Here is a 10,635-nt window from a genome sequence, read left to right on the forward strand (position 1 = left end):
CCCCCCGCCCGCGCCTTGTCGTCCCGAACAGGCCCGACCAGACTGAGGTGCAGCGGTTCTTCTGCTACACGACTGACGCCGCCATTGAGCTGGCAGACCCTGTGCTCAACCCCAACGGCCAGGTCGTGTACATCCTGGGTAGGCGGCCGGCGCTCGAATGACTCGCATGCGCCAGCACTTGGCTGATAATGCCTGGCAACGGTGCTGCAGGCAGGGCTCCCTCACCGACATTGGCGGAGGATGGTCATGAGCAGGCTGGCCGGAAAAGACTGACTTCCAGCAAGCGGGATTCCATCGCGGCGCTCCATCAGACCGCCTCCTGAGCAATGCCGCCTCAACCCTTGCCGCCAGACGTCAGCAACTACCGCTGGAGGAACTTTGACGTGGGGGCCGCCATGACCATGTTCGACATGATCAGGGTGGGGCCGGCGCCTGGAAGAGTCTCAGTATACTCAAATCTGCCGACCAAAGACTGTTTTGGGGTGTCCAGACGCGGTGTTGCAGCGCGGTGCAACTGCCCGTCTGCATAAGGCAAGAGTTTGCGACCAGACGAGCAGTGCTTGTGCGCCCGGCACGGCTGTCGCTCATCGCATGCTCCTCGCCGCCACGCATCCCTGCCGCCCTGCGCTACTTGCACAGGCGCACTATGTGGAGAGGCTGTCGGTGCTGTACATTCACAATGCTGCCGTGGTGGTGAAGCAGCTGTACAAACTGGTCAGCCCTTTCATCCGTGAGTAGGGGCTGACACGGCACACACTGCCGGCCCGCGGAATTTGAGAGCTCAGGCCTGCTGGCAAGAAGACGCACACAAACCGGCTTCTGTGTGGCCGTCAGACCTGGTCTCAATGTATGCAGTTCTTGCACCACTCAACGGCACTGCAGATGCCTGCCACCTTGGTGGCGGGGCACACGCATGTGCAATCGCCTGCAATTGTGCATGCCTCAGCACCTACCACCGTACGGAACAAAAAGTCCAATGCATCGCCTGACCACACTGTCGCCCTGCATCTGGTGGTTCCCCCCTGATGAACCCCAAACCCCAGACCCCGTGACGCGCAGCAAGATCATGTTTTTGCCGGATGACCCAGCAGCAGCGGCGGCCATCCTGGCGAAGCAGATTGACCCCAAAGTGAGGGGTGCCATTCAAACTGCTGTTGAGCTGCGTGCAGGGCGTTAACAATGGATTATTGTAGTAAAAGGAGACCCCTAGCCCACTGCAGTCAAGTGCAGGCTGCCAGGGCTGCGTGCATTGCCAGGGACGGGCATTTGCTTGGCTGCCATGCCTGATGACCCACCTCCCACAAGAGATTGGTTTGGGACCAGCACCCAGCAGCTCGCCTGAGCTCACGTGATTGCTGCTCTGCCACAACCGCATTCGTGCCCCTCAGATCCTGCCCCCCAGCATGGGCGGCTCCGGCGAGCCCAAGCCCGTCGAAGCTGCCTGGGCGCTGATTGAAGAGCGCCGCGCGTCCGGACGCAGGGCGCCCGCGGCCACCGAGCCGGCCGCCGCGGCAGTTGATGGGCCTTCTGAGAGCCCCAGCGCTGCTGATGCTGCCGGGATGGCGGTGCAGGAGGTTTTGGTGGACATCATCCCGCGGGGCAGCGCCGCGGCTGCGGCCGCAAAGGAGGGGCTCGAGCTGCCGCAGGCTGTGGTGGCGCTTGCGTGATGGCGCCCACAGGCTGATGTGGGTCGACAGGCAAAACGCGGATGCCTCCTCCCTGGAGTCCTTATCGCCCAGCGCAGCTATCAAAACGGCCAAGATCAATGGGCTTCCTCTTGATTTGGTTCAGTTGTGCCCGTGCACAGCTGGGCGTTCGCACACAGTGCCTGTTGCTGCAAACATTCAACTGTCGGTGCTGCTCAGCCGGCTTCACAAACTGCTTCCTGACTCCCTTTGCGTCAACGAAGCATCCCCCATGGAAGACCCCTTCTCTTGCCCTCAACTTCATTGGAAAAAAATGGACATGCTCACTAAAGAAGGGTGATTATGGCTAGTGAGCCAACCACCGGCGTGATTTTGCAGACAGCAACCCTCCTCTTGCCTCACTCGTTCCTGGCAGGTGTTGCCGCATTGGTACCTGTGGTGTCAGCGCGCTGGCTGCAACACCCAGCTGCTCTTGCCATCCGCAGCAATGCTGTTTCTAGCAGGCCCCCCCTTGCTGGGGCGCATTGATCACCGTCAAGAGTGTTCCAAGAATGATGACAATCAAGAAAGCAACGGCACACCAACTGTGCCTGGCCTGGAACCACATCATTCCTAGTGACTGGCAACTTTCAGCTGGGTGTAATGCTATTGTTACTACTGGTTTTTGGGCTTCTGTGCATGTGGATCGTTGTTGCTGTCGCCGCCCCCCGCGGGCGGCGATCCTCGTGAGCGCCTCAGCTGTGCTATCTGCGCCACCGTCCCCCGCTCAAACCGCCACGCCGAAGCCGCCACCGCCCCCACCGCCGTGACGCCCGCGGCAACGTGCGCTGCCGCCTGCTGCATGAATGGCCCGCGGCCGGCGCTGAGGAGCGCGCGCTCCGAGGCGGCCGCGGCTGCGGACGCCGCGGCGTAGGCGGCGAGCGTGCCTCTGCTGGGCAGCAGCTGGCCCAGTGAGAAGCCGGAGGCGCCACGGAAGTAGTGCCGTATCAACCTGCCAATGGATTTATGGTCGTTTCAGTCACGTTAGATGTGAGGATGCAACGATGCAACAACGAAGAACAAGAGGCTGCATCAACAGTATGCCAGGAGCCAGACACAGACAGTGTTGTGTAAGAAATGCACCATGACGCAACAATGCACCACGATGGAAGCCTTAAGCGGCGTCGAGCACTCACCAGAGTGAGTATGCAATACGCAGCGCCATGTTGAGGCTGTCGGCGGCCACCAGGCCCACAGCCCCCGCTGCGCGCACCAGCGCGAGGCTGGCGGCCACGTGGGTTGCGCCCAGGAACAGCAGGGCTGCGTTGGCCTGACTAAGGGCTCGGGAGTCCAGCACCGCATGGACAAACGACTCGGTGATCCCTGTGTATGTGAACGCATGCGTGTGCAAATGATTGTGCAGGCTGGTATGTGCGTGTACGCAAATGAACCGCTTGTGTACAAAAAGGCATGCGTGATCAACTGTGCAGGGCGCCATCAAACATGTGCAATTGCGCAGGCGTGCACAGCAGCGTCAGCGAGCAAAGGCGCGTCACGTGAGCACGTGTCCCGCGATTGACCACACCCGCGCCCACCGTTGACCGCGAGCAGCAGCACGTACGCGCTATACCACGCCAGCACTGCAGGCGCCTCGGTCTCACTCCACCTGGGAGAGCCGGCAAGGCGGATTAGCAGCGCCATCGTCCCAGCTCCGTAACGAGTCCTCAACGACCAGATGCCGCGCATGTTTGTAGCGTCTCTTTTCTGCAGGATCCACTGCAATATGACATCAATATGCAGCCAAATACAGCGTTATCTTGCTCATTTCTCGCACCTGGTGCCATAAACCAGCCGCAGCAGCGTGTAGGCGTACCAGGGCCCAAACGCGGCCGCCAGCAGCCCCACCAGTGTTACGCCCCGGACCATCAGCGACAGCACGCCGCCCAGCCGCGTGCGCTCCGACGGGTCGGATGCAGCTGCGGCGCCGGCCCTGCGCGGCGCCAGCGGGTGGTGGGAGCAGTGGGATGCTGAGTCAGCTGGCAGCACTCAGGCTGCTGCATGGGTTGGCTACACGCTTGTGGAGTTGTAGAGCTCATGTGAGAATGTTTTGGATTGAAAGAGCCCACAACAGAGTGCAATTGCAAGGTGTGTATTTAGGCCGACGCCAAAACAGCGCAAGCGCATCCGCTTCAGCCCGACAGGGCAGAACCTGACGCCCACGTCCATGCCCCGGCCGCCCTGGCGCTCCGCGCTCAGCACCTGGAGAACGCCGTGAAGGCCACCTCCTCAAACGGCTGCAGCAGCAGCCGCACGACGAGGCTGCCCAGGTTTGCCACCAGGCCGTACACCCCCTGGTTGTAGCCGCTCTCCACCGCCACCAGGGCCAGCTTGCTGCCCTCCGCCAGCACGAGCTTCTCAGCCTGCGATGTGCACAAGCGTTGTCATGTGCGCACGCACGCAAGGGCACGCATGTGATTCGGGCATGCATACACACACGCATGTGACTGCAGGCGCTTGAAGGGGGCACAGGTACTCAAAGAGTGGACCATAGAGAGAGGGTGACAAGAGACGGCACGAATGGATTGCCCAGGGGCGTGAAAGCAGCGCCGCGGACGGGGGCCCGATGTTGTTTGAGAACGAGTCGCCAAGCCCGGCATACCGACTGGATAGCAAACACGCCCGACAGCCAGAAGGTCTGCCAGTCCTCTCCATCCCACCGCCGCAGCTGCGGCCGCAGCTGGCCCTGCAGGCGTTGCAGCGGCCAGGGCGCGCGCAGTATGTGAGGGACTCGTCACTGCCCTCAAAACCCTGAGGGTCTGGTGACCGCGGGCTGTGCGCAATACAAGGCAGCGCCAAGTCAGCCCAGCTGCACTGCTGCCAGCTTCCTTGATTCAAGACCACCGATTCCCCTCACCTGTGTATACAGGGCGGCTGCGAATGCCAGGTACCCCAAGAAATAGGTCCCAGCAAACGCGAGCTGCGCTGCAGAGAACACAGCTGCAGGCGACATCCGCGTCTGCAGCAGCAGCGCCAGCGTCACCGCGCCCCGCAGCATCATGGCCGCGGTGTCGATGCCCGCGCGGAGGCCGAAGCGCAGCTGGGTGGAAGCTATAATGTAGAAAGGCTCTGCCAGAAGCTCCACCACGGCCGCCACGCCTGCCGGCATGATGGATGGAGCAGAATGCAGCCTGGATATGCAAGCTTCGAACAGCACAAACGAGCTGGTCTGTTGCCACAGCCGATCTTGACCAGGTCAACGGTCGCTAACCCGCCGGAGCCAGGTTAGGTCCATGGAGCTGCCCTGAATCCGCCCGACAGCGCTTCTCACCATGCAACACGACCGCCTGCTTGTATGCATCGTCCGCATCTGGGCTTCGCCACAGCACACCCGCGGTCACGGCCGCTGCCACGGCCGCGCCAACAGGGATGGCGAGCCAAGAGACAGCCAGCACGCGGTCAGTGATTGACACGGCCGCCGCTGAAGCAACCTGGGGGGATTATGCATTTGCACACAACCGGTCATTGCTGAAATCTCAGGGCAGTCACCAAACTTGCGAGGCGGTGAGAAGGGCTGGCGGCTGATGCAATTGAGGCTCAGGCTCACAAAACGTGGCAAAACCAGCTTGGGCAGCCATAGGGAGCCATGCACCGCCACGCCCTGAAGAGCAACCTGCCTGCCCCGGCTTGGCGTCTCTGACGCGCATGCAGCCGCGGCGGAAGCCCTCGCGGCTGAGCAGCAGGATGGTTGTGGTTATCAGGTAGAACTGGACGGCCGACAGCTGCGGCGGATTTGAATGATGGTAAGAACGTGAGGTTGGGAGGCTTTCCTACTTGGCGAGGGATGAGGACATCAGGGGGTTTCAAGGTGACTTTCAGGTGCTTTCCAGCAGTTCGCGGCTAGGCCCCCATGCTGCGTCATGGACAGCGCGTGATGGCGCCACAGCTGTCATGCAGGCCAGGTTGATGGCACGCATGGGGCAGGTGGCCAACGCAGCAAGCGCCGTGCGGTACGCGCTGTGCGAGGTTGCTTGCCCACCCCATAGGCCTCAGGCGAGAGGTGTCGTGCGATCATCAGGTTCATGCCAAACGTGACGGCGCGCGCCGCCAGCTGCGAGGCTGCAGCGTATGGCGGTCAACGAGGACGGACACAACTTTGGTGGCTGCTTGAGCTGCTGCCAGGGCTGGATAACTCACAGGGCACCAAACCCTTCTGAACATCAGATCACTGACGTGAAGGGCATCACACATAACCCCCTGCTGTACACACAGCTTGGGCTGCGCACCCATCAGGCGCAGAAAGCCAGACGCGACAACCGAGATGTGGTCGCCGCCGCCCTTGCCGCTGCTGCCGCCAGCACCCCCAGCTGGAGCCATGGTATCTCAGGTTCCCGTCCAGGAGGTGGCCTTATTATTCTAGCACATGCAGCAAGTAGTGATCTCACTAGCCTGACAGTGAACACTGTCCTCCAACATACAATTACAAGAGCTATATGTTACATGTCTGTTAGTATATACACGTATGGGCTTTGATCAGATTCATTTGAGGGCTGCACCCATACTGACATCCGGTGTGACATCGCCAAGGCCTGTCGCACTGCATGATGAACAGGTTGACATCACGACGCTCGTTGAATGAAGTGTGGTTACAGCGCGTCTAGCCAGCCGCTGAGCGCCCTCGCGCCGCCGCTGCTGCGAAACTTATCGCGTGAAGCGCGCCGCTGCTCCAGCCAGGCAAGCCTCGCCACGCGTTGGCGCCGCCGCTCTTCACGGTCGATGTAGGCCTGACGGAAACGATCAGCCACGCTGGGGCCGGACTGCTCGGCACGGCGCGCTTCATCGGCGGCATTGATGTCCTGATGATGGGGCGATGCACGTTGAAACAGTGCGGGAATTCAGCATTCCGTCTGTTGGGGGCCTCGTGCTGTGAGGCGCATGATGCACAACATCATGCCAAAGCGCTGCACAACACTGCTTTTGCACGGCACACACCAGGCTAGGACAGCAGAGCAAAAGCGGCTGTGTTGCCCGCCACCAAACGGGGTTGACCGACACCCCAGGTTGCAGTTGCCGCCATTGCACCTGTCAGTCAGCAAGCTACGCACCTCGAGAGCGGCCGGCCCCACCACGTCGAACGCAGCCGCATCCAGCGGGATTCCAGGGTCCAGCTCCCGCGGCAGGTCCCCAAGCAGAGCGCCGGGCCTGAGCGTTGGCGGGTTGAGCACGACCCGCGGGCAAAGCAACTGCAAAGCCTCCCGTGTTTGCCTGGGGCAGTCTGGCCACACCACCACCCGCAGCTCCCATAACCGCCCGTTGCCGCTGCTGCTTGCCACCAGAGAGGGTGGGACCGCTGCTGTTCTGGAAGGGGTGCCACCGACTAGACTTGCGCCGCCGCCGTCGCCGCTGCCGCTGCCGCCATTGTCGCCAGAGCCTGCGAGATCCTCCCAGCTATCCGCTGCTGCGACGACTGCTGCCCCCGCTTTAGACTCAAAATGCCCTGCTGTTGATGTGGGTGCGATCGCGAGCGCCGCCAATGGCTGTGCTGCTCGATTGGCGTGGCTGACCCCTGGTTGCCCGCGGCCTCCGGCAAAGCCCTCCTCCTCCCCGGCCACCTCTGGAGCTATCGCTGGCACAACTTTCGGCAGCGCCTTAGCCGCAGCCTCGCCAGCGGCGCCACCGCCGCCAAGGCGCAGGAGCGCCAGCCGCGGCGCTGCGGCCGGCAGCTTCCGCAGGCACCCCGCTGACACGCGCTCACAGCCGGTGACATCGAGCGCCCGCAGCAGCGGCATGCGCTCCGCGGCGCGCAGCAGCGCGGCGCCGCCGACGCGGCTGCCGCTCACGTCCAGGCTCGTGTGTGCTGGGTCGGCGAGCGCGAGCAGCACCGAGTCCGACAGCTCCCGCCGCCGCCGCGCCGCAGCCAGCAGCGACGCCTTGGCCTCTGCTGGCAACCAGCCGCAGCCGTCGGGGCTGAGGGCCGCGGCAAGCTCCGATACGTGGCGCGCGACGACGCCGAGTGCGAGCGATTGGAGCGACGGGACGCAGCTGCGCTCTGCGCGTCGGGCCATGCCCGAAGCTGTGCTGCCGCTGCTGCTGGCCGCGGCAGCGGGTGACAGTCTCAGGTCCAGCAGGGGCTTCAGGCGCAATACCTCTTGAACGCTTGCACGTGGGGCGGGGCAGTTGCTTTGGCTGGGGTCCCTAGGGTCCCGCACTCCGCTGCCGGGGCTGGCCCGCCCTGCGCTGCCTGCAGCGCGCGCTGAGCCCGCATGGGCATCGTCCGCAGGGCCCCAGGCATCATCATCCATGTTCTGTTGCGGTGGCTGCTGCTGTTGCTGCTGCGGCGCCGCTGCCGCCGCCATGAGCGCGGCACAAGCAGCACGTGCGGCACCTCACTGCTGCGGGTGTCAGTGCCACAGCTAGCTAGCTAGCCGCTGAGCAGCGCATGCAGGCAGAGTTGTAGATTGACTGCCAGTGATAAAGTATTGTGGGAGAAAGCGGCCTGGAGTGACGTAGCTCGCACACAGGTGCCTGGTGATGTGGGCAGCGTCGACAACGAGGTCGCGCTTGTAAAATTGTGAAGTGACGATTGCTCATATGCAAAGTAGCATCACATAGTTTCATACTGCACAGTCACACCTGTAGCTGATCTCGGTGATCATCGAGTAGGTCCTGTGCAGGAGCCAGCTTTACTGTATGAGAAGAACCTCTTTAGAACCTGTCAGCATCCAGCGCTGCAAGCCTGCGTCGTGCCGATCGCCGCCGGGAGCATGAATGCGCTCACCCCGCTGGACCTGGGCCCGCGCGCCGAGCTGCTGGTCGACAAGCATGCGGCCTACATCAAGGGGTTTGCGCGGATTTGGGAGGTACGGCCTCATGTTGCTGCTCAAGCAGCCTGTTGCTGCAGAAACGGCACGCTGGATGCGCTGACCTGCCAGGGCACTGGCAGGGGGTGTCCAGGTAACACGGCACACACTGTTTCGCATGCCCCACCCCTCTGCATAATACACCCACGAGCTCCTTTCCCGTTGGGACTGGCGCGCGCAGTCGTCAGACCGCATCGAGGCAGTTGCCACTGAGCACTTCTGGATGAGCGGCATGTACTGGGGGCTGACTGCCATGGCGCTGCTTGGGCGCCTGGAGGAGATGGATACAGACGCGGTCGCCCAGTGGGTGCTCACCTGCCAGAAGCAGGGCGGCGGTTTCGGTGCCAGCCCGCGGAACGACGCACACCTGCTGTATACATTGAGCGCGGTGCAGGTAACGCTGGGGTTGTGGGGGCCTCGTATGAAGCGGCGCAGGGCCAAACAGCTGCCGGGGCAGTTGATGGGTGTGAGATTCACCGTGTCTGCAAGCCCCTGGAGGCACCTGTCTGAGATTCACCGTGTCTGCAAGCCCGATTTGGCGTCAGTTCAAGAATTTGCGCACCCACACGCATATGCGCAGGCATGCAAACTCATGCCTGCGTTTACCCCTCCCCCAATCTCCCTCATCCGCTGCGCCTGCCCCCGAGCTATGCCGACAAGCTTGCATGTGCTGATGCAGCGCACCCACATGTACACCCAACGGCATGCAGATTCTAGCCCTGCTGGACAAGCTGGACCTCATCAACGCTGACGAGGTGGCCGCATGTGAGGGGGGCGGTCTTGAAAGGGGTTGCCCCAGCTTACATGCCGACAAGCGTGCCGGTCATTTGACGGCCCCAGCTGGCAATGCACTCGTGGCAGGGAAAACCCAGGGCTTGGAAGCATGGCGGGCACATGGTATGTGCGGGCAACCACAGGGCTCCCAACGTCAGGCCGTCGGTGCACATGATACATTGTGTTTTTCAAATCCGACACAGAAACCCAACTCAACCGCCTCACACACTGAAATTCAACTCACATGCCCCATCACCAGATGTGGCGGGCTTGCAGCAGGCAGACGGCTCCTTTGTGGGTGACGAGTGGGGCGAGGTGGATACGCGCTTCTCATACGCTGCGCTCCTGACTTGCAGCATCATGGGGCGGACGGAGGCGGTCAACTTGGGGAACGCGGTGGACTTTGTTCTGGCCTGCAAAAACTTTGACGGCGGCTTTGGCTGCACGCCAGGTGAGCGGCAGGGTCGAGCAAACGCCACAATGTGGGTCAGAGTGCTGTGCTGCCCTGACGCGGCTGAGCAGCAGACACGAACCCACTTTGCCGCTGCGGCGGCCAATGGGCACGCGCCTGCCCTCATGTTTGGCACGAGTTCTGTGAATCCGCTCAAACTTTCCTCTTCTTCTTACCAGGCAACGAGTCCCACGCCGGCCAGGTCTTCACCTGCATCGGCGCCCTCTCCCTGGCCGGCGCCCTCGACCGCTGCGACACCGACCTCGTGAGCTGGTGGCTGGCCGAGCGCCAGACGCGCGGCGGCGGCCTGAACGGGCGGCCCGAGAAGCTGCAGGATGTCTGCTACTCGTGGTGGTGCCTCAGCTGCTTGGCCATCCTGGGGCGGCTCGGCTGGATCGACCAGGGAGAGCTCACGCGGTTCATCCTGTGGTGCCAGGTGAGGCCTGGGGCCTGGAGGGTGTGTCTGGCTGGTGAGGGCCTCGCTACGGATCGTTTGAGCGGTCAGCTGTAGGAACTGATCATCACCAAGCTGGTCGAAGGCGACAGCTGCCAAGGGGCGTCATAGGAGGACGGACAGCAGCATGGCGGCGTGATCTGCCGTGCAGCACTGGATCGTGAGGGGGGATGCCTCCTCACGGCACTTTCACCCGCGTAGTCGGCCCCCAGATGCGCCCGCACTCGTCACACCATATTGCGTGCTACAGGACGAGGAGGACGGCGGCATCAGTGACCGCGCTGACGACATGGCAGACGTGTACCACACTTTCTTCGGCATCGCCGGCCTGGCCCTCATGGGCCACGAAGGGCTGGCCCCAATAGACCCGACCTACGCGCTGCCGGTGGACGTCGTAGAGAGGCTCAAGCAGCGGCGGCGGGGGGGCGGGGCGGCGGCTGGGCCTGGCGGCGGCGCGGTGGCGGCGGCGGGGGC

At 62.8% G+C, this 10,635-nt stretch overlaps 4 protein-coding genes across 4 annotated transcripts in view; 2 read left to right on the forward strand and 2 right to left on the reverse strand.

The window, feature by feature from the left end:
- Window positions 1–326: 326 nt before the first annotated feature.
- On the forward strand, window positions 327–1,667 carry MNEG_1204 (hypothetical protein; the record flags this gene model as incomplete). Its single annotated transcript, XM_014050304.1, has 4 exons — window positions 327–419; window positions 640–730; window positions 1,044–1,129; window positions 1,389–1,667. 4 exons carry the CDS (start codon window positions 327–329, stop codon window positions 1,665–1,667), a joined length of 549 nt encoding a protein of 182 aa, XP_013905758.1.
- A 633-nt stretch (window positions 1,668–2,300) lies between these two features.
- MNEG_1205 (putative Protein RFT1 like protein) lies at window positions 2,301–5,999 on the reverse strand (the record flags this gene model as incomplete). The annotated part of the gene is made up of 11 exons (XM_014050305.1): window positions 2,301–2,637; window positions 2,822–3,008; window positions 3,221–3,291; window positions 3,460–3,615; window positions 3,885–4,045; window positions 4,285–4,368; window positions 4,540–4,781; window positions 4,954–5,113; window positions 5,324–5,404; window positions 5,662–5,741; window positions 5,909–5,999. The coding sequence occupies 11 exons, from the start codon at window positions 5,997–5,999 to the stop codon at window positions 2,301–2,303; spliced, it is 1,650 nt and encodes a 549-aa protein (XP_013905759.1).
- A 269-nt stretch (window positions 6,000–6,268) lies between these two features.
- Window positions 6,269–7,978, reverse strand: MNEG_1206 (hypothetical protein; the record flags this gene model as incomplete). The annotated part of the gene is made up of 2 exons (XM_014050306.1): window positions 6,269–6,478; window positions 6,728–7,978. 2 exons carry the CDS (start codon window positions 7,976–7,978, stop codon window positions 6,269–6,271), a joined length of 1,461 nt encoding a protein of 486 aa, XP_013905760.1.
- Window positions 7,979–8,386: 408 nt separating this feature from the next.
- Window positions 8,387–10,635, forward strand: part of MNEG_1207 (protein geranylgeranyltransferase typeII) — a gene marked incomplete at both ends in the record, with an annotated part of 7,832 nt that continues 5,583 nt past the window's right edge. The window contains 6 exons of the mRNA XM_014050307.1: window positions 8,387–8,482; window positions 8,664–8,876; window positions 9,193–9,247; window positions 9,516–9,707; window positions 9,887–10,143; window positions 10,412–10,555. Of these exons, the coding sequence (XP_013905761.1) occupies window positions 8,387–8,482; window positions 8,664–8,876; window positions 9,193–9,247; window positions 9,516–9,707; window positions 9,887–10,143; window positions 10,412–10,555 (957 nt within the window). The remainder of the gene's footprint in view (window positions 8,483–8,663; window positions 8,877–9,192; window positions 9,248–9,515; window positions 9,708–9,886; window positions 10,144–10,411; window positions 10,556–10,635) is intronic.

This window comes from Monoraphidium neglectum, assembly GCF_000611645.1.
Source record: "Monoraphidium neglectum strain SAG 48.87 unplaced genomic scaffold scaffold00116, whole genome shotgun sequence".
In the NCBI taxonomy this organism is placed as follows: Eukaryota; Viridiplantae; Chlorophyta; class Chlorophyceae; order Sphaeropleales; family Selenastraceae; genus Monoraphidium; species Monoraphidium neglectum.